The sequence below is a fragment of the Hibiscus syriacus genome, unplaced genomic scaffold (assembly GCF_006381635.1).
Source record: "Hibiscus syriacus cultivar Baekdansim isolate YM2019G1 unplaced genomic scaffold, ASM638163v2 tig00110065_pilon, whole genome shotgun sequence".
Lineage (NCBI taxonomy): Eukaryota > Viridiplantae > Streptophyta > Magnoliopsida > Malvales > Malvaceae > Hibiscus > Hibiscus syriacus.
The window spans coordinates 2444206-2466465 of record NW_024062585.1 but is presented as its reverse complement, the minus strand read 5'-3'; the positions used below and the strand labels follow the sequence as shown (position 1 = coordinate 2466465).

The 22260-nt window shown below is 36.9% G+C and overlaps 1 protein-coding gene across 1 annotated transcript; it reads right to left on the bottom strand.

The window, feature by feature from the left end:
* Window positions 1-7997: 7997 nt before the first annotated feature.
* LOC120214468 (putative HVA22-like protein g) lies at window positions 7998-9026 on the bottom strand. Its single transcript, XM_039212357.1, has 4 exons — window positions 8963-9026; window positions 8777-8875; window positions 8560-8680; window positions 7998-8492 (listed from the first exon to the last, which is right to left on the bottom strand). The coding sequence occupies exons 1-4, from the start codon at window positions 8992-8994 to the stop codon at window positions 8013-8015; spliced, it is 732 nt and encodes a 243-aa protein (XP_039068288.1). The 5' UTR covers window positions 8995-9026; the 3' UTR covers window positions 7998-8012.
* Window positions 9027-22260: the final 13234 nt, after the last annotated feature.

Sequence of the window (22260 nt, the reverse complement as noted above, 5' to 3'; positions counted from 1 at the left end):
CATAAGAGCTTTGAAGACCTTAAACAGTGAAAACAAGTACCACCTAAGTCATTGAGAAATCAATTAACGATACTCAATGCGCCTTCTTGAAGGGAAGACAATTTTTTGACGTGATTCTCATTGCAAATGAAGTTCTACATACCATGAAAAGTGAAAGGAATATAAAAGGGGGAGTGGTACTCGAGTTGGACTTTTCAAAAGAATATGATTGTGTGCATTGGAAATTTTTAGACATGGTTCAACAGAGAGTGGGCTTTGGAAGTAAATGGCGATGATGGACTTGGGAGTGTGTATCAACAGTTTAGATGTGACACTATTTCTTTTCATTATGGTTACGGAAGTGTTACATCTACTCTTGGAAAATACATTATCAAAAGGGTTGATTGAATGAATTTGGAACGTGGCCTCAAATCATTCAATCTCTCACTTGCAGTTTGGTGATGATAAATCTTATTCCTTCGGCCTGAAGTACGATTCTTGAAGAATATTAAAAAAATTTGAGATGTTTCGAGATAAGCTCTGGCCTTGGTATAAATTTTAAAAAATCTTGTGTTTCTAGTGTGAGTATTAAGAACAGTATGTTAGAAGAGTTGGACATGGCTTGTGATTGTACTGTGAGCAAACTACCCATCACTTATTTAGGGATCCCTTTGGGTCCGAATTCAAGGAAAACTTTAACAGGGGATCTGGTGGTGGGAGATAGATTAAAACTAGCGGGTTGAAAAAGTAAAACGCTTTCTTTTGCTGGCAGGGTGGTGTTAATTAATTCGGTCTTGTCCACATTGTCACTATACATGTCAATTTTTGCTATCCCGAAACATCTAATTATGTTTATCTAAGAAGAAAGGAGGGGATTCCAAGAAGCTTGATTGAGTGAATTGGGGCAGATTATGTTTATCTAAGAAGAAAGGAGGCGGTGGAGTTATTGATCTAAAAGTAAATATGGTAACAATGATCTAAATTGTAAAGTGAACATTGTTGATTCAAGAGAAGCTTCTATTACATGGAGAGGTATAATTAACAATCTGTCTTGTGGCGAAGTGGATAAATGGATGAATACGGATTCGTTTCGATGGAAGCTTCTTGTTCTGGGAAGATTGTTGTTTTGGAGAAAGACCTTTGAGGACAGAATTTCCTCTTTTATATAGAGTAGTGATTAAGAAATTGAGAACCATAGTAGATATAATTGTTGCATGGGATTGGGAGCATTGGATGGGAAGAAATTTTTGACAAACCTCTTTCGGAGCGAGAGGAATCAATTTTGCAAGAACTAGTTTTGAACTTAGTTTCTTAATGATTTGAACTTAAGTAATCAAGCTGAATTCCACTGAAGAACAAGAAATTACAACAAATAAAGAAGATAGAATGAGGGGGGAAAAGAGAAAAATAGAGAGATCAGAAAATTTAATGTGGATGGTTCGTATTCAAAGGTGGTCGCTGGTTGTGGAGGAGTATTAAAGACTGAGTTTGAAAGTGTGGTAGCAATGTTCTCCGGGCCGTTTACTTGTTCAGGATCAGACTATGCGAAATTAATTGCGATTAAGACCACTATCGAGCTTTTTATGAAACATAATTGGCTGAAATAATGGAGCTTGTAATTGAATCTGACTCGCAAGTAGCTTTGAACTGGGTTTCTTCAATCCTTCGGAGACCTTGGAGATGGTGGGATATCTTTGAAGAGATCGATTGATTGGTGCGCCAATTACAAAAGTTGTACTTTGGTTATTCTCCAAGATAATGTAATAGGATGACAGATTTTCTAGCTAAGGCTTGATTGTTCCGAAGCTTGGTTATAATTCTGCACAGGAGTATGTGGCTTTTGAAGAGGTGATTACTTACAGTTTTGATGTTTTGGAATTGCACTATATTTTACCTAGTTATTTTAGCTTTGTTTGATTGAAGCTTGTTTAATTCTTTCTTGGTTTGTGGTGCATTCTTTTTCCTTCTAATTTGATAAGATTAGGGAGATTTTTACGAAACTCACCAATTAGGATTAATCATCTTTTATGATTTATGAATAAAATCTTTTTGCCTAACAAAAGAAAACATAAAATATATCTAAAATTATGTTAAGCCTTCTAGCTTAGTGTTTTTCAGGCTGAATTAGGTGCAAAACGCCCAATAGTGGTTTCGAAGCATCTAAGGCCACACGTTCCCAAGTTTAAGGCTCCAAAGACGTGACAAGTGGTATCAGAGCGAGTTTATTACGGTAAACGACAAGTTTTCATGCTGGTTTTAAGAGAGATGGCATCATAAAACCAAGAGGAGGTCCCAGTTTCTTTTGTGGGAGTCGAGACTCATGCTACTGTTAAGAAGATAGAGGAAAGTCTAGGGATGCTATTTCATCCTTGGAGAAAAGGATCACCGGGTTGGAGAAATTGAAAATCCAATCCTAGGGGGGAGATGCAAGAGCTTCTCAATGAGTTTAGTGACAAGACGATTCGTGAGTGTGAGTCAATTAAGGCCGAGGTGGAGACTCTAAGGCAAGAGATGAGTGAAGTCAAGAGCACCATGGAAGATATGTCTCAACGCATCCTAAGGTTGGAGGCTGTCGATGAGGGACTCGGTGCGAAGACTCAATGAGTCATTAATGACATGGCCGAGAAGGTTGATGAGTGGACTAGGGGTCTCGAGAACATGTTATTGGCCATGAAAGCGGACATGATGCGAGAGACGAAGGAGCTCCATAGTGTGGTGTTGGTTTACAAGGCCACCGTGATGAATGGGGCGCTAAGAGAAGCACCAATGGAAAAACCCAAGATCGATGTTCTGAAGCTGAAAGAGTTCAGGGGAACCCTCTCGGCACATGAAGTTGACAAATTTATTTGGAGTATCGAGCAATACTTTCGAGGTATGGGTGTCGATAATGAAGCCACTAAGGTAAATGCATCTTTCAATTACTTAACTGGTGTTGCTCTATTATGGTGGTGACGCAGATGCTCGGAGGAGACGAACCAAGAGATCACAATGAAGAAATAGAAGGAGTTCAAAGTGCAGTTCAAGGAACATTTCTACCCCAAGAAGGTCGAACTTGAGGCACGAAAAAAGCTATAACAACTGAAGCATGATGGTTCCATCTAGGAGTATGTGAAGTGATACGTAGAACTCAAATTGTAAATCCCGACCATGAGCGAAGATGAGGGATTCTACGCCTTCATGGCCGGACTACAACAATAGGCTGAGATTGAGATCCAACAAAGGGATGTCCACGGCCTTTCTAAAGCGCTAACCGTAGTCAAGACCATAGTACAGTTCGAGACTGTGAAGAGTGAGCCAAAGTTGAGATACAAGGGCAATGGTGGGGAGATAGAGATAAGTCATCCAAATATGAAATCGAAGAACATTAAAAGGGCGAGGAAATGCCAAGGAGTGGAGGATCTATATAATTTTGTATGAAAGACAAGTTCAGGTCATCTGGTGACATAGACAGAGAATGAGAGAGAAATAGAGAACATCTCACGTGCTACCTTTTTTGGGGATAAGCACATGGCAAGGGATTGCCCGAAGAGGAACAAGTTGGCTACCATATTGAGTTAGGAGGATGAACCAGAGGTAGCGACACTTGGCACAATTAGAAGCATCAAGGCTGCTAAGCCGAAAAGAGAAGTAGAGCAACTGAGGTACCACCAAGGTGAGGGGTCACATGGTGGTAGGGATCGAGCCAAGACGTCCAGAAGAGAGGACAAGCCCAAAGGTGATGAGGCTATAAGGCTTGGCATGATGGTAGTTAATTCTATGAAGGCAAGTGGAGGCCGAGAGTAGAAAGGGTTAATGTATTTAGACATCGTCATTGAGGAACGGCCGAGGAGTGCTGTAGTAGACACTAGGGCAACTGATTTGTTCATGTCAAAGAGAGTTGTCTACATTCTTGATCTCTTAGTGGAGAAAGAAAATGGGACCATCAAAACCATCAATTCAAAACCATTGTCGATTGTTGTAGTGGCAAGGATAGTAGAACTACAAAATTGGTGAATTGAGGGGCCTGGAAGATTTCAAGGTAATCCTATTGGATGACTTTGACTTTGTTTTCAGGTTGAGTTTTCTTGAGCGGAATCAAGCTCTTATCATTCCCTGTTAGAGTATACCCAAAGACCAATCATATGATGATTGTAATAATATATTTATTTAGCGATTTTATTGAATAAAGGCATTGCCATTATTATTTTCAATTATGTGTATGTGTTTAACATAAACTGAAAGATAATAAAGTCCATATAATAACATTATTAAAAGATCCATAGTCAAGTATTATTATGGACATGGACAATAATAATATGCTTAAGACTAACATGGTATTGATTAATGACAAGGAGTTGTCATTGACATAGAGATGTCAGAATTGATACATGATTATATTGTTAGAGAACAATGTATTGGATTGACCCATCATGAGCATATGTCTTGGATTATTATGTAATGGTCATAACATTGCTCATGGTGATAACTATATGTATGATCCTCAGACTTGAGATCAATGTCATCCCAACATATATTGTTATATGTTTTGATACAGTTAAACATGCTCCGTAACTGGTTGAACTATAAATACTGTTATTGAATATATTTCGATATATGTAGTGGGGTGTATATGGTTAAGATAGGATTTGTCCTTCCTACATAATAGGAAATATATCACAGACCACTTGATTGAGTGAGACTAGAAATGCATGGTCGTGCTCGAATAAGTTGATATGTGATATCATATTCATTAATTATAGTTTACTCTAGATATCAAGAAACAGTAGATGGGCTATACAAGTGTGACTATTCTAAGACTTGTGTCTATCTAGATATAAAGGACAAAAGGATGTAATACATAAAAGATATGTCGAATCATAATTTCTTGTAACTTAGGTGACAATGATATATTGCTAGATGTCACTCATTGTATGCAATATTAGAATTGTTCTAATAATTACTACTAACGTTACAAGAACCTACAGGGTCACAAAATGAGCAAAAATATACAATTTGTTGTATGTTACTAAAATATATCTAGAGTTATGATATGTATATTTGATATACATATGATTTTAATTATCCCGAATATAGTAAGTAAGCATTAAAAGAATGTAATTTAGATTACAACTCTTTTAATTGGTATATATAATTCAGAATAATTAAATAAGTTTTTAAATAAACATTAAAGATTATAATTCATATTATAAGTCTTTAATGTATATTTAATTGAATTAATTAAATAATATTTTATCGTTAATTCGAAATAACTTTGAAAACCCTAAGTTATTACGGTAATGGATATAAAAGGGTGTGTTAGGTCTAGCAGTCGTTTTTCTCTCAAAACAGTTTTGGGGAAAACAAATATTGATCTCAATCGGGTGAACTGAGTAGAGGCTGAGACGTGATTTCGTGCAGGCTTACGATTCGATCCGATCTACACCACCAGTATTCACTGTTGTTCTTGTTGTTTTTCAAGGAACCCGCTGTAAGTATTCACATCTCTTCCTCCCGATTTCGGTTTTACGTAGTTGGATCCCTGGTGAGTCCGATTGTCCCAACATTCCCCACCAAGACACCATATATATCTTGGATCCAAAATTGGATATGTGAAGTGCCAACATATCGAGACAAAGGAAAAGGGACCAAGGCACTGATGGCCATCCAGGTGAATGAGGATGTTCCAAAGGAGGCGGACATCAAGGAAAGGACGAAGGGACCCAAGCTCTCGAAGGACATGGAGAAACCACTGATGGGTGAGGTGGTAAAGGCATCAAACTCCAAGGTGAAAGAGTCGATGCAACAAGGGGCACTGAACTTCAAGGGAGAAGTGTCGATGCATAGAGCATCAAACTGTAAGGATAAATGAGGGCTTATGTATTTTTAGGTGAATGCAATCGAAAGGGACAAGGTAAATATCAAACACAACTCTTTTTTTGTTAAGTCTAAATTGCCATCTTCATTGAGTCTAGGTCGAGGAGGACCTAACCAGAAAATAGAGGCAGTCAAAGGTTGGAAGGGACCAGGGGAGTCATCCAAGCCTTTGCCAAAGGATCGAGGCAGTCTGTTCGGAGGCAAGTATAGACGAGTAGGAAAGGGTTTGTACAATTGAGGTGTATGAAATAAGGCAAAAGAGTACAAGGTTACATGGTGACAAAATCCAAGGCAAACAGTCTATACGGGGACCACAACAAGCCAAGGCATCGAGAAGGAACCGAGATGGGCAAGTCCAAGTACATTCCAATGGTGCGACGAGGGTGTCGCTAGATTCGGTGGGGGAGAATGTCACGCCCCTAGAGATTAGGCCCGAGACATGTGTTCTTGAGATCGGGACAGAGGTTCTCAAGATGGTCTTGGGCGTGACTAATCCATCAAACTTGGCCCAAAATGTGGAAAGGACAAAAGAGCCTGAGCCTGTTCACACTGACTGTACAAACAAGGAAAGTGGCACCTTATCAGATTATATACACATAGGCAATAAAGATATGGCATGAGACAGAAAATCAGAAGATATTGTGGGGGAATCTTACCATATCAAGTGTGATCAGCTATCCAAGGAAAGAATCAGACTAATTGATGTGATGAGATGGTGGTTTGGGTGTCTTCCCTTAAATAGGGGATTTTAATAGTGATTGATAGAGTTTCCTTAGCTACAAAGACTTTTAATTAATAGGGCTTATCGTAGCCATTGATCTAGATTGATCTTAGTCACCCATTGTAAGGGGATTCAACTATAAATAGTGGTCTTCCCCAGCTCATTTGTACTCACTTCACTTTTCATTTCATTTCATGGAATACAAAGAGCATTCACCCAACTCTCTCTTGTTTGTGTGAGTTATATCGTTTCCAAGTTCTTTTGTGCTTCCGTGTTGTACTAGCCTTCTAGCTTAGTGTTTTTTAGGCTGACTTAGGTGCAAAACGCCCAAGAGTGATTTTGAAGCATCTAAGGCCGCATGTTCCCGAGTTTAATGCTCCAAGGGTGTGACAATATGCTTTAACTTAGGTTACATGTAGGTTGAGTGAAACCTTAGAGGAAAGATACAATCGAAAGCTCTTACTCAAACTTTAGTGATCATTTATGTGAGTTCCCTTAGCGATGGTTACAGAGTCAATTCTTGTTGCTCGACTGCTTCATAATTCTTGCAATAGACAGAGAATCGTTTAATTTGTATTTTGAGGGTCAATGGTCGTGATAAAAGTGGAATCGTGGTGATAATTATGTTTTAGGAGAACAAAATCACATGCTCAACCCTTTAGCTACTCATGATTGGGGAAAACTAACTGAGATTGTAGAGGTCATCAGATCCTTACCACTACTTGATTATCGAGTCTTTATAGATTCTTATGTACAATTCCATTTAGTTTTTATGATGAATCATACATTGCATTAATAGTTTTGTTAATTAGGGTAACAAGTCATCAACTTAGTTTACTTGATCATGTGTTTATATATATATACATAGATTTGATCCTCAAAATACTTTCTTTAAGATTTGTTTCATCGTAATTATTATCTGAAAAATAATATTGTATGCTTGTAGTTATCGAGTAAATGAAATAATGTTTGTTTAACCCTTTTTTATAAAAGAATACATCTTTTCCTTCATTTCTTAACCTTTTCTTTTATTAAATACTCCTAGAAAGTATAAGAATCAATTTGAAAATTGAGTTATAATTTAGGGATGTTGATTTAATTAACTCATTCAAAATATGATACGACAATTAGTTTATACATCAATTCCACAGCTTTCGTTCTCTTTCATTAAAATACTCCTAGAAAGTATAAGAATCAATTTCATGCTTTGATTAAAAAAGAATGCATGTATCATATATAGTTAAGCTTATAACACCTACAAAAAACGCATATATTGTAGAGAAGCATTTTCTCATTTTCCACTTCTTGCCTATGACACAAAATTTACAAGAAAAAGCTTTCTACCTTAAAAGTCGCTTTTTGCATAAAAATAGAATGTAGATGGAACAACAACAACAAAAAGGATGAATTGGGTTTCAGACTTGTTCTTCAAGAAACAATTGTGGGCTTCCTTCCCAAGTTACTCATCTTGTGGTTTGGTGCGTCGGAGCTTGGAACGAGCTTGTTGGAGCCTGGAGTTGCTTGGGGAATACGGGATCGAGTCGTCGTCGTTGTCGAACTCGTACGTCGACGGGCTATCCGGTTGCTGGCCGAACCTCGGTGAATCTACAAAGTTGACTCGGCTCAGTGTTGATGGCCCCCTGTTCCTCGCCATCGGACTCCGTAAACCGTTCGGAGAAGGTGGTGGCGGAATATTGAAACTTCGTTCCTCATACTTCTTACAGCTAGCTGGTTTTCCTTGATTGAACTTCGCAGTTTGGCCCGCAATGTATTGGAACATCTCGAAGAATTTTGCCAATCCCATTTCTGAGCAGTTTGCCCAGTAATGCGTAAAAACGTCCCATGCTCGAGCTCTCAGCTCCATGATCTTTCGATCCACTTCGGTTTCATGTTCCGCCATGTAAGGCCTCAAGAACGTGTCGTAAACAAAATTGGTTCCCTGCATTAGTGGAATACATTAATTTTTTGAGTCGAATCAAATAAAATAAACAGTGTTGTATGATTACCTTGGTTTTAGGGTACCATAGGTAGATAAATAATCCAAGCTTCATTTCGCCATACAAGGGCAACCAGGAAATGAATATATCTGTTATCCTCTCAATAACTGTAATGAAAGCAACGAGGATCCTGCAAAAATCCATAACCCACCATTGATTTTTTCCCCAAAATAAGAGTATTAGTGTTAATGTAATTAATGTAATGAAATGATAATGATTTTAATACCAATATTTACACCAAAATCTGAGTTCATCCATCTCAACTCTCTTCTTCTCCACCATTTTAAAGCATTCAAACGCTGGATATGCATATCCAAAGATCAACCTGAAATCGTAACACAATAAGATCATACTTGAGAAATATTATTTATTAGGACAAAAATGTACCTAAAACCCTAAAAAAGAGACTTACACAAGCAATCCGTTCAAGAAATCGCCCAACATCTTTTATTAATGAATTGTTCTTGCTTTGGATAAATGAAATAGTAAAGTGGCAAAAGCCTGCAAAAAAAGTAGAAGAAATGAATCGGAGGAAAAAAAAGAAACAGGAAATTTAAACAAAAGACGAGTTTTGTCGAAAAAAGATGAAAAACCTCTGAAACAAACTGATAAATAAAACTAAGAATGACCAGTTTGAATCCGAGGAGGAAAAAGAAAATGAAAGAACTATGAGAGAGTTTTCGATGAAAACTGGATCAGATAATGGATGGATTTATAGCAGTTTTTCATACCAAGTTTTTCTTTTCCTTGAATTCTTCCAACGTCTTCTTCCCGCTATTCTCGCCTCTTCATAAAATTACTACAAATTTGCAAACCCACATAATTATTCTCTTCAAAAAATAGTCGGGAGGGATTTTCTTAGGAAAAAAGTTAACATTTTTTTTAAAAAAAACATATTTCCCTCATAGTTTTGTCTTTGATATAAAAATTTAATTAATTATGAGTGAGCTGATGTCATTTTAAACTTAAAATAATCAAAAGTATTAATATCAGTATAGATTAGATAATAATAGTTAACCGTCTAGAAAATTAGTTTTTTTCCTTATTAATCTGGAGTAAGTGTAAAGTAATATTTGTTTAAAAATAATTTTCAATCATTTGACATTGAACGTTCACACCTCTGACATTCCGAATGCTCAAATCTAAGATCTTAAAAAATAACAGCAATTCTTTTACCAATAAGATTACTCGATTCGTGCATCTGGAAAATTAGTTAATCCTCCTACTTATGCTATCAATCATATATCTAAATATAATTATTAATATTTTTAATATATTTATCAAAATATTATTATGGAATTTTTTTAAAAGATTCGAAGAATTAATTACCTTAAATATTTTTTAATTACAGATATATTTTTTTTTTATATTTATTTGTTCACCATTTTTTTTTTTTTGGGTTACAAAGTTGGTCATTGGACTAGTGGTTAGTCATATCAGCTTGCAGTAGCTTAAGGATGGCATAAGAAGTTTCGAAAATCTTAGACAGCCTCGTAGACGCCTTCTTGCTCAACTTAGTTAAAGCATCAGTTTCTAGAGATTTAAATAGTGTTCGCGGTCACGTCGTGTTTCTCGTAATTACAGACATAACGGAAGTCATCACGGTCACTGCAGTGTCGCGGTTGTAAAATTTTTAAATTTCGCACAATTTATCCTAAAACATAATAATTATAATGTTAAGGAGTGACCAAAATAATAACAATCTGAAAGTTTATTGAGTAAGTTGAAAACTTTTAGAGTTCAATGAGTAAAATAAGAGATATAAGAAAGTTGATTGATGATTTAGATAATTTACCCTAATTAAAAGAATAGGAAATGAGAGTAACTAAGTAAGAGTTGAACGGCTTTTTCCCTATTCTCACTTGTCAGGGGTTTCTTACTCTTCTCAGGTAGGGTTTCATTTTTCTTCGATTTTTGACTCTTCGTCTCCTCCTTTGTTTCCTCTTTGGCCTCCACTCTTTAATCGCTTATTTTCCCAATGATTAAAGTTTAGTCGATTGAGCACATCTCTTTCTCTTTCTCTTTGGCCTCCTTTATTTTTGCTTGTTCTTTTTTTTAAGACTGTTGCATGGGAACAGCGTCCCATTCCCATTATCGACATTATTTACCGTTAAATGCTAAATTACGATCGCGATGAACCGTTGTTATCATGATTTCATTATTCACTGTGAATTTTCCAAATATCGGTTTCCAACGGTAATACTATCGCGAAATAACGCCGCTATTGCGGTTGCATTCCGCTATTGAACCCCTGTCAGCCACCTTATTGGCTTCCCTACGCACATGGGATATTTTAATACTCCGATTCCGTTGCACGAGCTCGCGTGTACACCGAATAACTTTTGGTTCGTGACGTTGGCCAGGGATAGTAAGAATTTTGACGACTTCGGAGATATCCGTCTCAAGTTCTCAACCTCAATTCTACGGATGTCGTGGTTCCAAGCATCATGAAGCCCATCCATCACTTACCAGAACTCAGCATGAAGGATCGAACATCGCCCAAGATAACGACTATAGCCCAGCAACCAATCTCCATTGGAATCACGAAGCACACCCCACACTCGAGGCCTCCATTGATGGGAGGTGAACAACGCCATCAGAATTTAGTTTAATAACTCCGGAGTCTCCATTTGCTGATCTTGGTAGCATATATCGTCGCTTTGTCGATGGTCTTAGGTCAGTTATGGAGCATCTGCGCCCAGGCTTTTGCCGAGTGAATAATGGCCTCCGTGGTCCAGATATTCCATTAAAATGAAACAACATCTTTGCTTCCAGAGTCTCCAAGCAAGAATCTCGAACAGATGTTTCCAGTGATAGAGATCGTTAGCCCGTGTAGGAAAAGAAAGATTAGATTGAAACTAATCCAAAAGATTATAGGAATAGAAACTCTGCATCTGTAATGGAATGAGTTGGTTCCAAACATTACAAGCAGCCGGGCAATTCCTCAAAGGATGGAGAATAGTTTCTTCACTGTTATCGCATGCGAGACACCTGGATCGATAGCAATGCCACGATGAGTTCGCTTCGAGTTTGCCATCAGACAATTCCTCAGCCGAGCCAAATAAAGCTTCGGATTCGTTGAGGGCCATCAAAGCGCCAAATAAGGTTCCAACGAGGCTGATGTCATTCCAACTATTCTGATGCACCATGTAATACACAGATTTCACAGTGCATCCATCTGAGGGGTCCAACGCCACATACGTTGGTCAGGTCTGTCACCAAACCGAAGAGGTGGAATGGCTATGATCTGTAGAACAAGCCCATCATCCAAAACCTGATGAACCTTCTTGGTATTCCAAGACCTGGAAGCAGTAACGAAATCACTGACGGGGGTATTAGAGTCGTACATCCCACTGTTAGTAAGCTGACTAATTAAGGGATTCTCCCCAGAAATCCAAGAATCCGACCAGAATCTTGTTTGTTTGACATCACCAAGGGACCAACTCACATTATTTTGGACAATATCCCTCAACTTAGAGAGGGACCTCCAAACAAATGAGTCGTTTCTACAATTAATGTGATCGTCTTAACCTTGTACTTAGAGCGACAAACACTTACCCCAATGCTTTTTGGGTTGCATAAGGAAGCTATAACCCAGCTTAATCAAAAAAGCTTCATTCTGGTGCTTAAGAGGACGCAACCCTTACCCTCGTATTGAGCCGACTGGCAATAGTCATTCCAATTAACAAGGCTAGCATTGGGGGATTCATTAGACCCACCCCAAATGAATCGGCTAGTTATGTTTTCAATTTGGTCGTAAATACCTTTCGGGATGGCCATAGTCTAATAAAGTAATTGGGAATAGCCATAAAAGTAGACTTACCCAACGTAATTCGACCGCGATGGAGAGCTTCAAAGCCATCCACCCGTTGAGCTTGGTACGAATTTTATCAAGCATGAATTGGAAGGTGTTCTTTGTGATTCTGTCATGGAAGAGAGGCATGCCCAAATACTTCCCAAGGTTCGAGGAATGCTGAAAGCCCAACGTAGCACAGAGATCGGTTATAATATTATCCAGGACATTCAAGGAAAAGAAGACCTTGGTCTTGCCGAATTAACCTTATGACTCGAGAACCAGTTGAATTTATCAAGAATAGCACGCATAAACCCTACTTTGTTTGCAGTAGCTTTACATAATAAGATCATGGCGTCAGCGGAAAAGAGATTGGAGAACGAGGGACCATCACGAGATAAAGTCATCGGTTCTCAAATGCCAAGGTTTAAGCCATAATGTATGCTCTGGCTCAGTTGCTCCATGAAAAGGACAAAGAGGTACGGGAAGAGGGGACATCCGTGACAGATACCTCTAGTGGGCTTGTACTCGTCAGACAGCGCACCATTCCACAGAATTTACATACTAGAAGATGACCAAGTTCATGATGATGCTATGTAAACGGGTAAGACAACCCATGTTCGTCAAGAATCTGACAGAAAATCCTAAGCCACACAATCACAATCCTAAGCGGTTTTAGATGCTGAGAACGTTAGGTAATGTGATACGATTATCGTGGACGTGATCTTTTTCTCAAAATTCATAATATCTAAAATATTATATTTATACATTTTATAATTATCTTTTAATATAACAATATTAATATACTCTTTTAATATTTTATTTTGAAAATAAAAATTTAATTTCATAGATAAAAATTTATTAAACAAATATAAACCATAGAGCTATCATACTGGATATGGATAATAATAATATAATGTTAATGAATAACATATAAACAATATCACTAAAATCATAACAATTTTTTTATATTGTAACATAAAAATGTTCATTTTACATAACTTAGAAAGAAAAAAAATACATAACTACAAATATAAAAATTTATACCTTACAGTTCACCACCAAAATAAATGGTGTGACGGAACTAAAGCATTTTCATCTTCGTCATTGTCTTGGTTTTGATTCATTCCTTTTCCAAGTGAAGAATACATCATATTATGTGCATCATAAGATGCATCATTGGTAGGAAACATGTTTTATGATAAATGATGATAAAAAAATCATAACTTGGATTTTGTTCAAGGTAAGGTGGATAACATGAAATTGATTGGTAAGAATGAGAATCATGAGATGATTCACTAATTTCATTATCATTTGTAGCTGAACTATATAGATGTACCTTGATCTCCATGAAAAACAGTAGAATAAATGTGTCCATATTCTGGTTGGTACGTACTTTCATTATCACCACCATGATCATCACAACCACCATTATCGCCGTCGTCGTCGTCATCATCATAACTTGACGTCGATAGTTGAATATTTTCCTCATTAGATGGAGTAGGTGAACTGTTCATATATTCACCTTGAGTTTCTTCACCAGTTTCATTAAGTAACTCCTCAAGTAACCATGAGAAATGTTGTTCACTATCAAGTGTAGCATTCTCTCTTTCTTCAATCCATGCATTTAGTTGGTCATCTTCTTCAAAAATATTTTCAAGATTAATCGTATTAAAATCCATTTCTAATTCTTATGCATTTTTTCTTTGCACGTGTCTCAGCTTCAACCTCATATTATAATGGACATAAACCAATTTTGAAGTTTTTTATGCTTGAGTCTATTTCTCTTCTTTGTGTGGATCAAACTACTAAAATACTTACTCTCACAATTTGAAGATAAAGTTGTTTGTCTCAAGCTTGACAATGATGCGTTAAAGTTGTGGTGCACAATTTCCATACTTAATCCACCATTCAGCTAAAAAAACATAAATATTAAGATATAATTCATAAAGTATTTATACAAATATCTTTATTATCTACAAAACTATAGAGGTAAATTCTTTTTCTTTACCATGATTAGTATTCAAAATTGCAGCTTCAGTTAATGTTGTTCCAAAAGAATTCATTTTATCTTGATATAGTAACAACTAAAAAATAAATGAATTAGTAATTTAAACATGATAATTTATTAGTTTTTTTCAAATAATTTAAGTATATAAAATACATACCTAGTTCATGCAGAATTTGATCATTCAAGTTGGGTTTTATCCTCTGTATGACATTTCTAACTCCATTCATAATTTCATGAATTTCACTTGTGGAATTGTCTCCGTATAGAAATTGTTGATTTAAAAAATATCCTACATAAAAAATAGCATAATAAATATCTAAACAAGGTATCACAATTTAAATTTAAAAGTTTTATAACGTACCAGCAGAATGTAAATCATTATGAAGTTGTTTACTTCATCGTCTACCAATTATTTCCCAATATAATAATAAATAAACATATAATTATGATACTTAATGTTAATATAAAAATTTATTTAAAATTAATCACTCAATTTATATGAGAAAATTTTAATTTAATTTAAATTATTTAATTTTAAAATAATGTTAATAAATAATTTAATTAATTCAAATTTAAGTAACTAATTTTAAACATAACTATTATGATTTTAATAATGATATATATTTATAATCAATTTTTAAGAATTAAATTAGAATAATTCATCTATGTAATTTTATATTTCAAATAATTTAAAGTTTGTTGCAGCGCAATTTATAGCATATTGCGGTGTTACGTAACGATTTTTGACGCAACAATCGTGATATGGTCCTTTATCGTGTTGCGCCGATATTACATCGCAATAACCTTAAAAAACGTTACGATGTGGGCGTTACGCTGCGTTGCGGCCACAATTTAGTACTATGGTCAAGAGCCTCTTTAATATTTGAGAGTTTCTTCTTCTTAATCTTCCGATTTTTCTGTATAATATGGCCAAGACATTCTTATTCCAAATTTTAAGGGCGTTTGAAAGATTACGTACAGTTCTGTGGATGTTGCCCTCATAAATCCAGTTCTCTTTCGTAAAAGTATTCAAGTTCGTGTGTTTAGTCCAGCCGGCAAGGAAACGAAAAGGGCGTTGGCCATAGCTGTAAGATGGCTCCGAGGTATGGAGGAGAAGAGGGCAATGATCCGATTTGATTCAGGGGAGGTGGTAAATTGAATAATAAGGGGCAAGAGTGCACCACTCATCATTAGCCACCATATGATCTAGGGCGCTCAAAGACACCCCAACAAGACCAGATAAATCGGGGTCCTTGAAATTCAAAATCTAAGAGTTTGTGACGATTAATAAAGTCCTAAAAAGGGTACAACCCACTCCACTTCGAGCTGCTCCTTTTATCCGAACCAGAAAGAATAGCATTGAAGTCTATTGCAAGACAACAAGGGGCCATTAACAACATGTAAATTAAGATCTCTCCAAAGCGCCTTCCTCTTAGTGGGGTGGGGTGGCCACAAATAGCAGTGAAGAAGAAGGGCGTCGAGGTAGAGCTTGTTGCGATTCTGACATGAATGAATAAAGGATGAGCAGCAAGAATCTTTACTGTGATGATCGAATTCCACAAAATCCAGCACATACTCTTTAAAAACTTTTGGAAATTTAATTCTACCACTGCCCTAACAATTCCAAGTTAAAAGCATAAATCCATAAGATAAAAAGAGGAAAAAGGTGAAGGAAGTCCTTACTGGTAAGGACCACTACCTTTCGTAGCTTGGTCATCTCCACCATAATAGAACTGAAATTGATTTTGGATGAAGGTAAGAACCCCTTCCATCGCAAGCTAAATGGGTTTCCTTGGAGTTGAAGAAGCTTTAATTTGAGGCCTTTATTACGAATAGATTATGGTGCTCCTCTCTCTTTGGAGTTTGGAACCCATTTGCTCTTATCATGCCCATGTAGGCCATTGGAAGCTGTAGCAGGGCCGTCTGGATTTTTGTTAAATCTAACTACCGCATGGATGTCGGGATTGAGGGAGGTTTTCACAATTCTTCCTTCAACACCCAAGATGTTATAAAAATGGGTTGGTCTTAGAAATAAATTTGAGCCATTAAGACTTACCAGTGTGGAGATTGTTGGATTTGCTACAGGAGAAGGGGATAGAACCGCGCTTGAACTGGGCTCGGAATTAGTAAACAAGAGAGGAGGGTTTGCATGAGAGTGGACGTGGCCATATTTTGCGTGGGGTTTTTTTCGACCTTGACGAGTGTCTTTACTTCGGATTTGAGGGTAAAAAAATCGTTTCGAATCTGGGATAGGAGAATCCTTAGTCATTTTTGTTGTTGGTAAATAGACTGTAAAACTACACTGTTAGTATTGACTGGAAATAAACAGTAATTAAGGACAGATTCGTAAACCGTGGGTATAACCACTGTCTTAGAAACGAATTTGCCCCGATGTGTGTAATCGCTGCAGTATGCGGACCGTCCCCCGAGGTTAATACAGTCGCTCGAATTCCGTACACCCGAAATCGGAGTGGACTGTCGGTGGTATGCTCTTCTTATCGGAAAGCACACAGAGAATATATAGAAAACACTTTGAGAGTGAATTCTGAATGTTGAGAGAGTGAGTTGAAAAGTTGAATATAACCCTCAATTTATAGGCTAGAAATAGGGTTAAAATCGTCTATAAAATTTCAGAATTAAATCTCTTCTTTTGTAACAGCTGAAACGTCTAGATGAACCTGACTAAAAAATAGTCCAGGTTCATTGCATCATTATTCAGCTGTTATAACTCCCGAAATTATATTATGTAACCCCTGGAATTAAATCAAATAACTCATGTACTCCTGATATTAACAGCTTGTCTCCTCTGTACAAAGCGGAAATCATTCAGATACATCTTACGTTTTTTATTTAATTTAGGAAAAGCTGTTTAATTTCTGATAACTCTCATAAACCAGTTGTTATCATTTGAATTTAAACAGTCCTCAGCAGCCTATAAATATCAGTTGAAATCTTTCACATTTTTCCATTTGTTTCTTTCAAAGAGAAATTCCTCAAGAATTTTCTCTAAAAAGATAGTATCCGCACGGACGTGTCGAAGACACGTATTACTACAACCACGAGCCGAGCCGAGTCGTGCCGTGCCGTGCCGTGTCGTGCCGAGCCGAGACGGACGGCGGCGGTGCGCGAGAGTCCCCCTTATTCTCTTTCACTCAACAAGGAAGTGGGAAATCCAAACCATAAATACCCATTCCCAATAGTATTTCCAATACTATGTGGGATTGAGCATTATCAACATTCCCCCACTAATGCGAAAGAATTCTTCTGAAACTCGAAAACAAACTTTCCAGAAGAGCAATAGCGAGATTAGTTACTTAAGCACTAGTGAACGTATCTGGAACTAGTACATAGTGATAATGAGCAATCCTTCTCTTAGATAAGTGAAACTAGTCTGGAACTTTCTAAGATGAGGGTAAACTCATAACACACAACTAACCCCTTCTACCTGAGTCCTCGATGTATAAGATATATATATATATATATATATACAAAAGTATGTATTTGGCCATCTTACCTCAGGATTCTAGTAAGTGTGCTAGAAAAAATGGCCCAACATTTTTCATAGAAGGCAGCTAACCCTTCTCACTTACATAGGTTATTTCATCAGTTTATCTTGATATAAACCACCCTTAACAGGGATATAAATATTAGAGCTTTTATAAAAGCTCAACCTCACAAAGAGTGTGGTGACTTCTTTAAGTTCATTATAAATGAACCACCCAAACTCTGGGCTAAGAAGTCATAAGAATAAATACTCAACCTCATTTCGGTAAATTCAATAAGTCCTTCTCACTAGAACCATCTAAATACTTGGATTTGAATTTATTAAGAGTTTAACAAACTCAACCTTTCTGTTGGTAAGTTCATATTTCCTCTCACTTAGGAATACCCATCAAATTGGGTTATGAACTTGTTAAGAATAGATTCAGCCAAAAGCGGTAAATTCATCAAGTCTTTCTCACTAAGACCACCCAAAGCCTGGGCTACGAATTTATTAAGAGCACTTAAGCTCATCCTGGGCATGCACATTATTCGTTATAGGGAGTAAGAATGTGCACTATGAGTCTTTCCATGGTTTCGTTGACCACATGGAACTTAGATAACTAAGTTGGGTATCCACCATGAATTCCACCAATGGGCTTGAGACACATCCCCTCGACGAATCTAGGACCAGCTTCCGACTTCCCTTTGGTAAGCGGATCTACTAGGTTCCTTTCCGACTTCACATACTCTAAAGAGAGCACTCCATTCTTTATTAGTGTCTAACTGATTCATGTCTTATGCGAATGTGTCTTTTCTTACCATTGTAATCTTGGTTCTTAGCCACACATATCGCAGCTTGTGAATCACACAATAATGAAACTGGAGGAGTCAGTCTTCCCTACAACAGAATATCTGCTAACAAGCTTCTGAGCCACTCGGCTTCTTTCCCAGGTAGGTCAAGAGCTATAAACTCTGACTCCATGGTAGAACGAGCAATACAAGTCTGCTTTGATGATTTCACGATGCTGCTCCACCCAAAGTAAAAACTACCCGCTCGTAGAGCTTACCTCATCATTATCAGAAACCCAGTTGGCATCACAATATTCCTATAGTACCGCAGGAAAGCCAACAAACTCAAGTTTCCAATCTAAACTACCCTTAAGATACTTCAGTAAGCGTTTAAGAGCAATCCAGTACTCACCACTCGAATTATGAGTATATCTACTCAGTCTACTCACAACATAAGCAATATCAGGCCGAGTATAGTTCATTAAGAACATTAAGCTCCCAATTAATTTATCATATTCAATTTGGGAAACGCTACTTCCTTTATTAACAACTAGATGTATGCTAGGGTCATAAGGAGGAACAGGGGACACATCAAAACTGTCAAATTTATTTAGCACTTTCTCTATATAATGTGCTTGACATAAAGAAAATCCCTTCTCATTTTTGGTAACTTTGACTCCTAAGATTACATCTACTTATCCCAAATCTGTCATCTCAAACTTAGTGGACAAGAAATTTTTAACTTTGTTAATGGACTCATTGTTAGAACTGAAAATCAACATGTCATCAACATAAACTTATGATAACACATTTAGTGTCAAACATCTTCGAATACACACAAGCATCCGAACCATTCATAACAAAACCAAAACTAAGAATAGTTTTATGAAATTTTTCATACCACTGTTTAGGAGCCTGCTTAAGTCCATAAAGTGAATTGTTGAGTCTACAGACTTTGCCTTCCATACCAGGTACTTCAAAACCTAGTGGTTGCTCCATGTAAATCTCCTCATCTATATCTCCATTCAAGAAAGCAGTCTTAACATCCATTTGATATACCTGCAACTTATGAATAGAGGCTACTGCAAATAATGCACGAATCGTTGAGATTTTTGTAACGGGAGAGTATGTATCAAAGTAGTCTAAACCAAACCTTTGAGTGAACCCTTTAACAACTAACCTTGCCTTGTACCGCTGAATCGAACCATCTGGCCTTAGTTTCTTCCAGAAGACCCAATTATTGGAGATTGGTTTGAATCCCTTAGGCAAGTCAACTAATTCTCAAGTATGATTAGACATTATCGATTCTAGTTCATCATTAACAGCGCTTTTCTGAAAACTAGCATCGATAGATTATAGCTTCTTCAAAAGTTTTAGGATCACATCTAAACATAAAAATTTGAGCTATAGGATCTGAAATGGAGTCTAAATCATTTATCTTAATAAAGGAAGTAATAAAGTCTGGTCCAAAAGAGGTTTCAACTCTTTGCCTTTTACTTCTTCTAGGCTCAAAATTAATTTGTTCAGAAGACCTAGCAGGATTACTAGAAGAAGTTGATGGAATATATTCTATTTGTGTTTCAATATTTATTCTTGGTTCCTTTAAAGGAAAAAGTATTTTCAAAGAAAACAACATCCCTTTACTCACAAATAGAATAATCTTGTAAAAGCATGAATCTGTATGCAGCACTATTCGTAGCATACCTATAAACACTGCATCAACAATTTTAGGTGATGGTGGACTTCTTAAAGTCTGGCAAACTCACTTTAGCCAGACACCCCCACACTTTCTAGTATTGTAAATTAGGAGCGTATCATTTCCACAATTCATATGGGTAGAATCTAATTTCTTATGAGGAACTCGGTTCAAGATATGAGTTGACGATATAATGGCTCCCCCCCCCACATGTTATCAGATAACCCTGAACTTATTAGTAAAGAATTCATCATCTCTTTTAAAGTTCTATTTTTCCTTTTGGATATACCATTCTGTTGAGGAAAATAGGGGGCTGAAGTTTCATGAATTATGTCATTCGTTTCACAAATATCTTTTAAGAAATTAGATCCATATTCACACCTCTATCATCTAACCCGTTTGATTCTCCTATCTAACTGTTTTCAACTTCTGCCTTATAAATAGAAAGAAGTTTTCAGCTTCATCTTTAGTCCTTATGAGATAAACTTTTGTATATCTTGAATAATCATCTACAAAAGTTATGTAGTAGTGTTTTCCTCTTTTACTTTCAGTGTTTCTAAAATCTGCTAGATCAGTATGAATAAGTTCTAACACTCAGTTTCTATTAGAAACAGTCTTAAGTGAGGTCTAGTATGCTTAGCTTCTACACAAATCTCACATTTGTTAAAGCTAGTTGTGTCTAGTTTAGGCAGAACATTCATATTTATTAATTTCTTTAAAGAATGAATATTCACATGTCCTAATCTAGCATGTCATATATCAATGGATTCAACAATATAAGCAGAAGTGGTAGCTTTATTTTCATTAAATTGAGTTTCTATGACAAATAAACCATTGCTTAAAAACCCTTTCCCAACATAATCACCATTTTGGGAAAGTACAAGTTTATCTGCCTCAAAAACTAACTTAATGTATGCCTTATTCAGAATCCACCACTTATCAAATTTCTACTCAAGGCATGTACATACAGAACATTATTTAAAGCCAGAGTTTTACCAGAGGTCAGCTTGAGTAGAACCTTGCCTTTGCCTAGCACTTCAGAGCTGCTAGAGTTCCCCATGTACACACGTACACCTACGTTCCCATCCTCGAATTCGGTGAAAAACTCCTTCCTTGCGCAGAAATACTTTGAAGCGCCAGTGTCAACAACCCATTTCGAACTGTTTTCCACCAGATTGACTTCTGAGACCACCGCAACAATGATCTCATCATCTTCTTCTACAACGTGCATCTATGGCTTGTTTTCATTCTGGCGGTCTGAGCGGTGTTGGCATTGGTAAGCTTTGTGGCCGGGTAAACTACAGACATAGCACTTGAGCGTCTTTCCTTCAGGTTTGGCCTTTCCTGACTTCTTGAAGTTGGTAGCCTTCTGAAGTTTCGTCTTCTTGTCTTGATTCCCACGTTTCATAATCTTCTTAAATTTAGACTCAACCAAGTTAGCTCTAAAAGATAAATTACTCATAGAATTAGTAAGCTTATCTTTTAAATGGTTGGCTTCTTTAATCTTCATATGGCCCACGTGCTCTTCAAGAGAAATTTCTCTCTTCTTATGCTTAAGAGAGTTGCGGTAGTCAGACCAAGACTTGGGCAGCTTCTCAATGAGAATATTGGCTTGCAGCACCTCGCACATTTGCATCCCTTCGATGATGATGTCAGCAACTAGGTTCTCATAGTCATGGACTTGATCCATTATCATCTTGTCATCAGTCATCTGGAATTTGAGCCATTCACCGACAACGTACTTCTTGATGCCAGCATCATCCGTACCATACTTTTTATCAAGAGTATCCCATATTACCTTGGCACTCCTTTCTCTAAGGAACATATCAAATAATTTATTTGACATGTGACTGAGCAGATGTCCTCGCATAGTTTTGTTTTCTTTTTCGTACTTCTTGTAGGTAGCGAGTGTAGTAGCGGCAGTTGCTAGGGCATCAT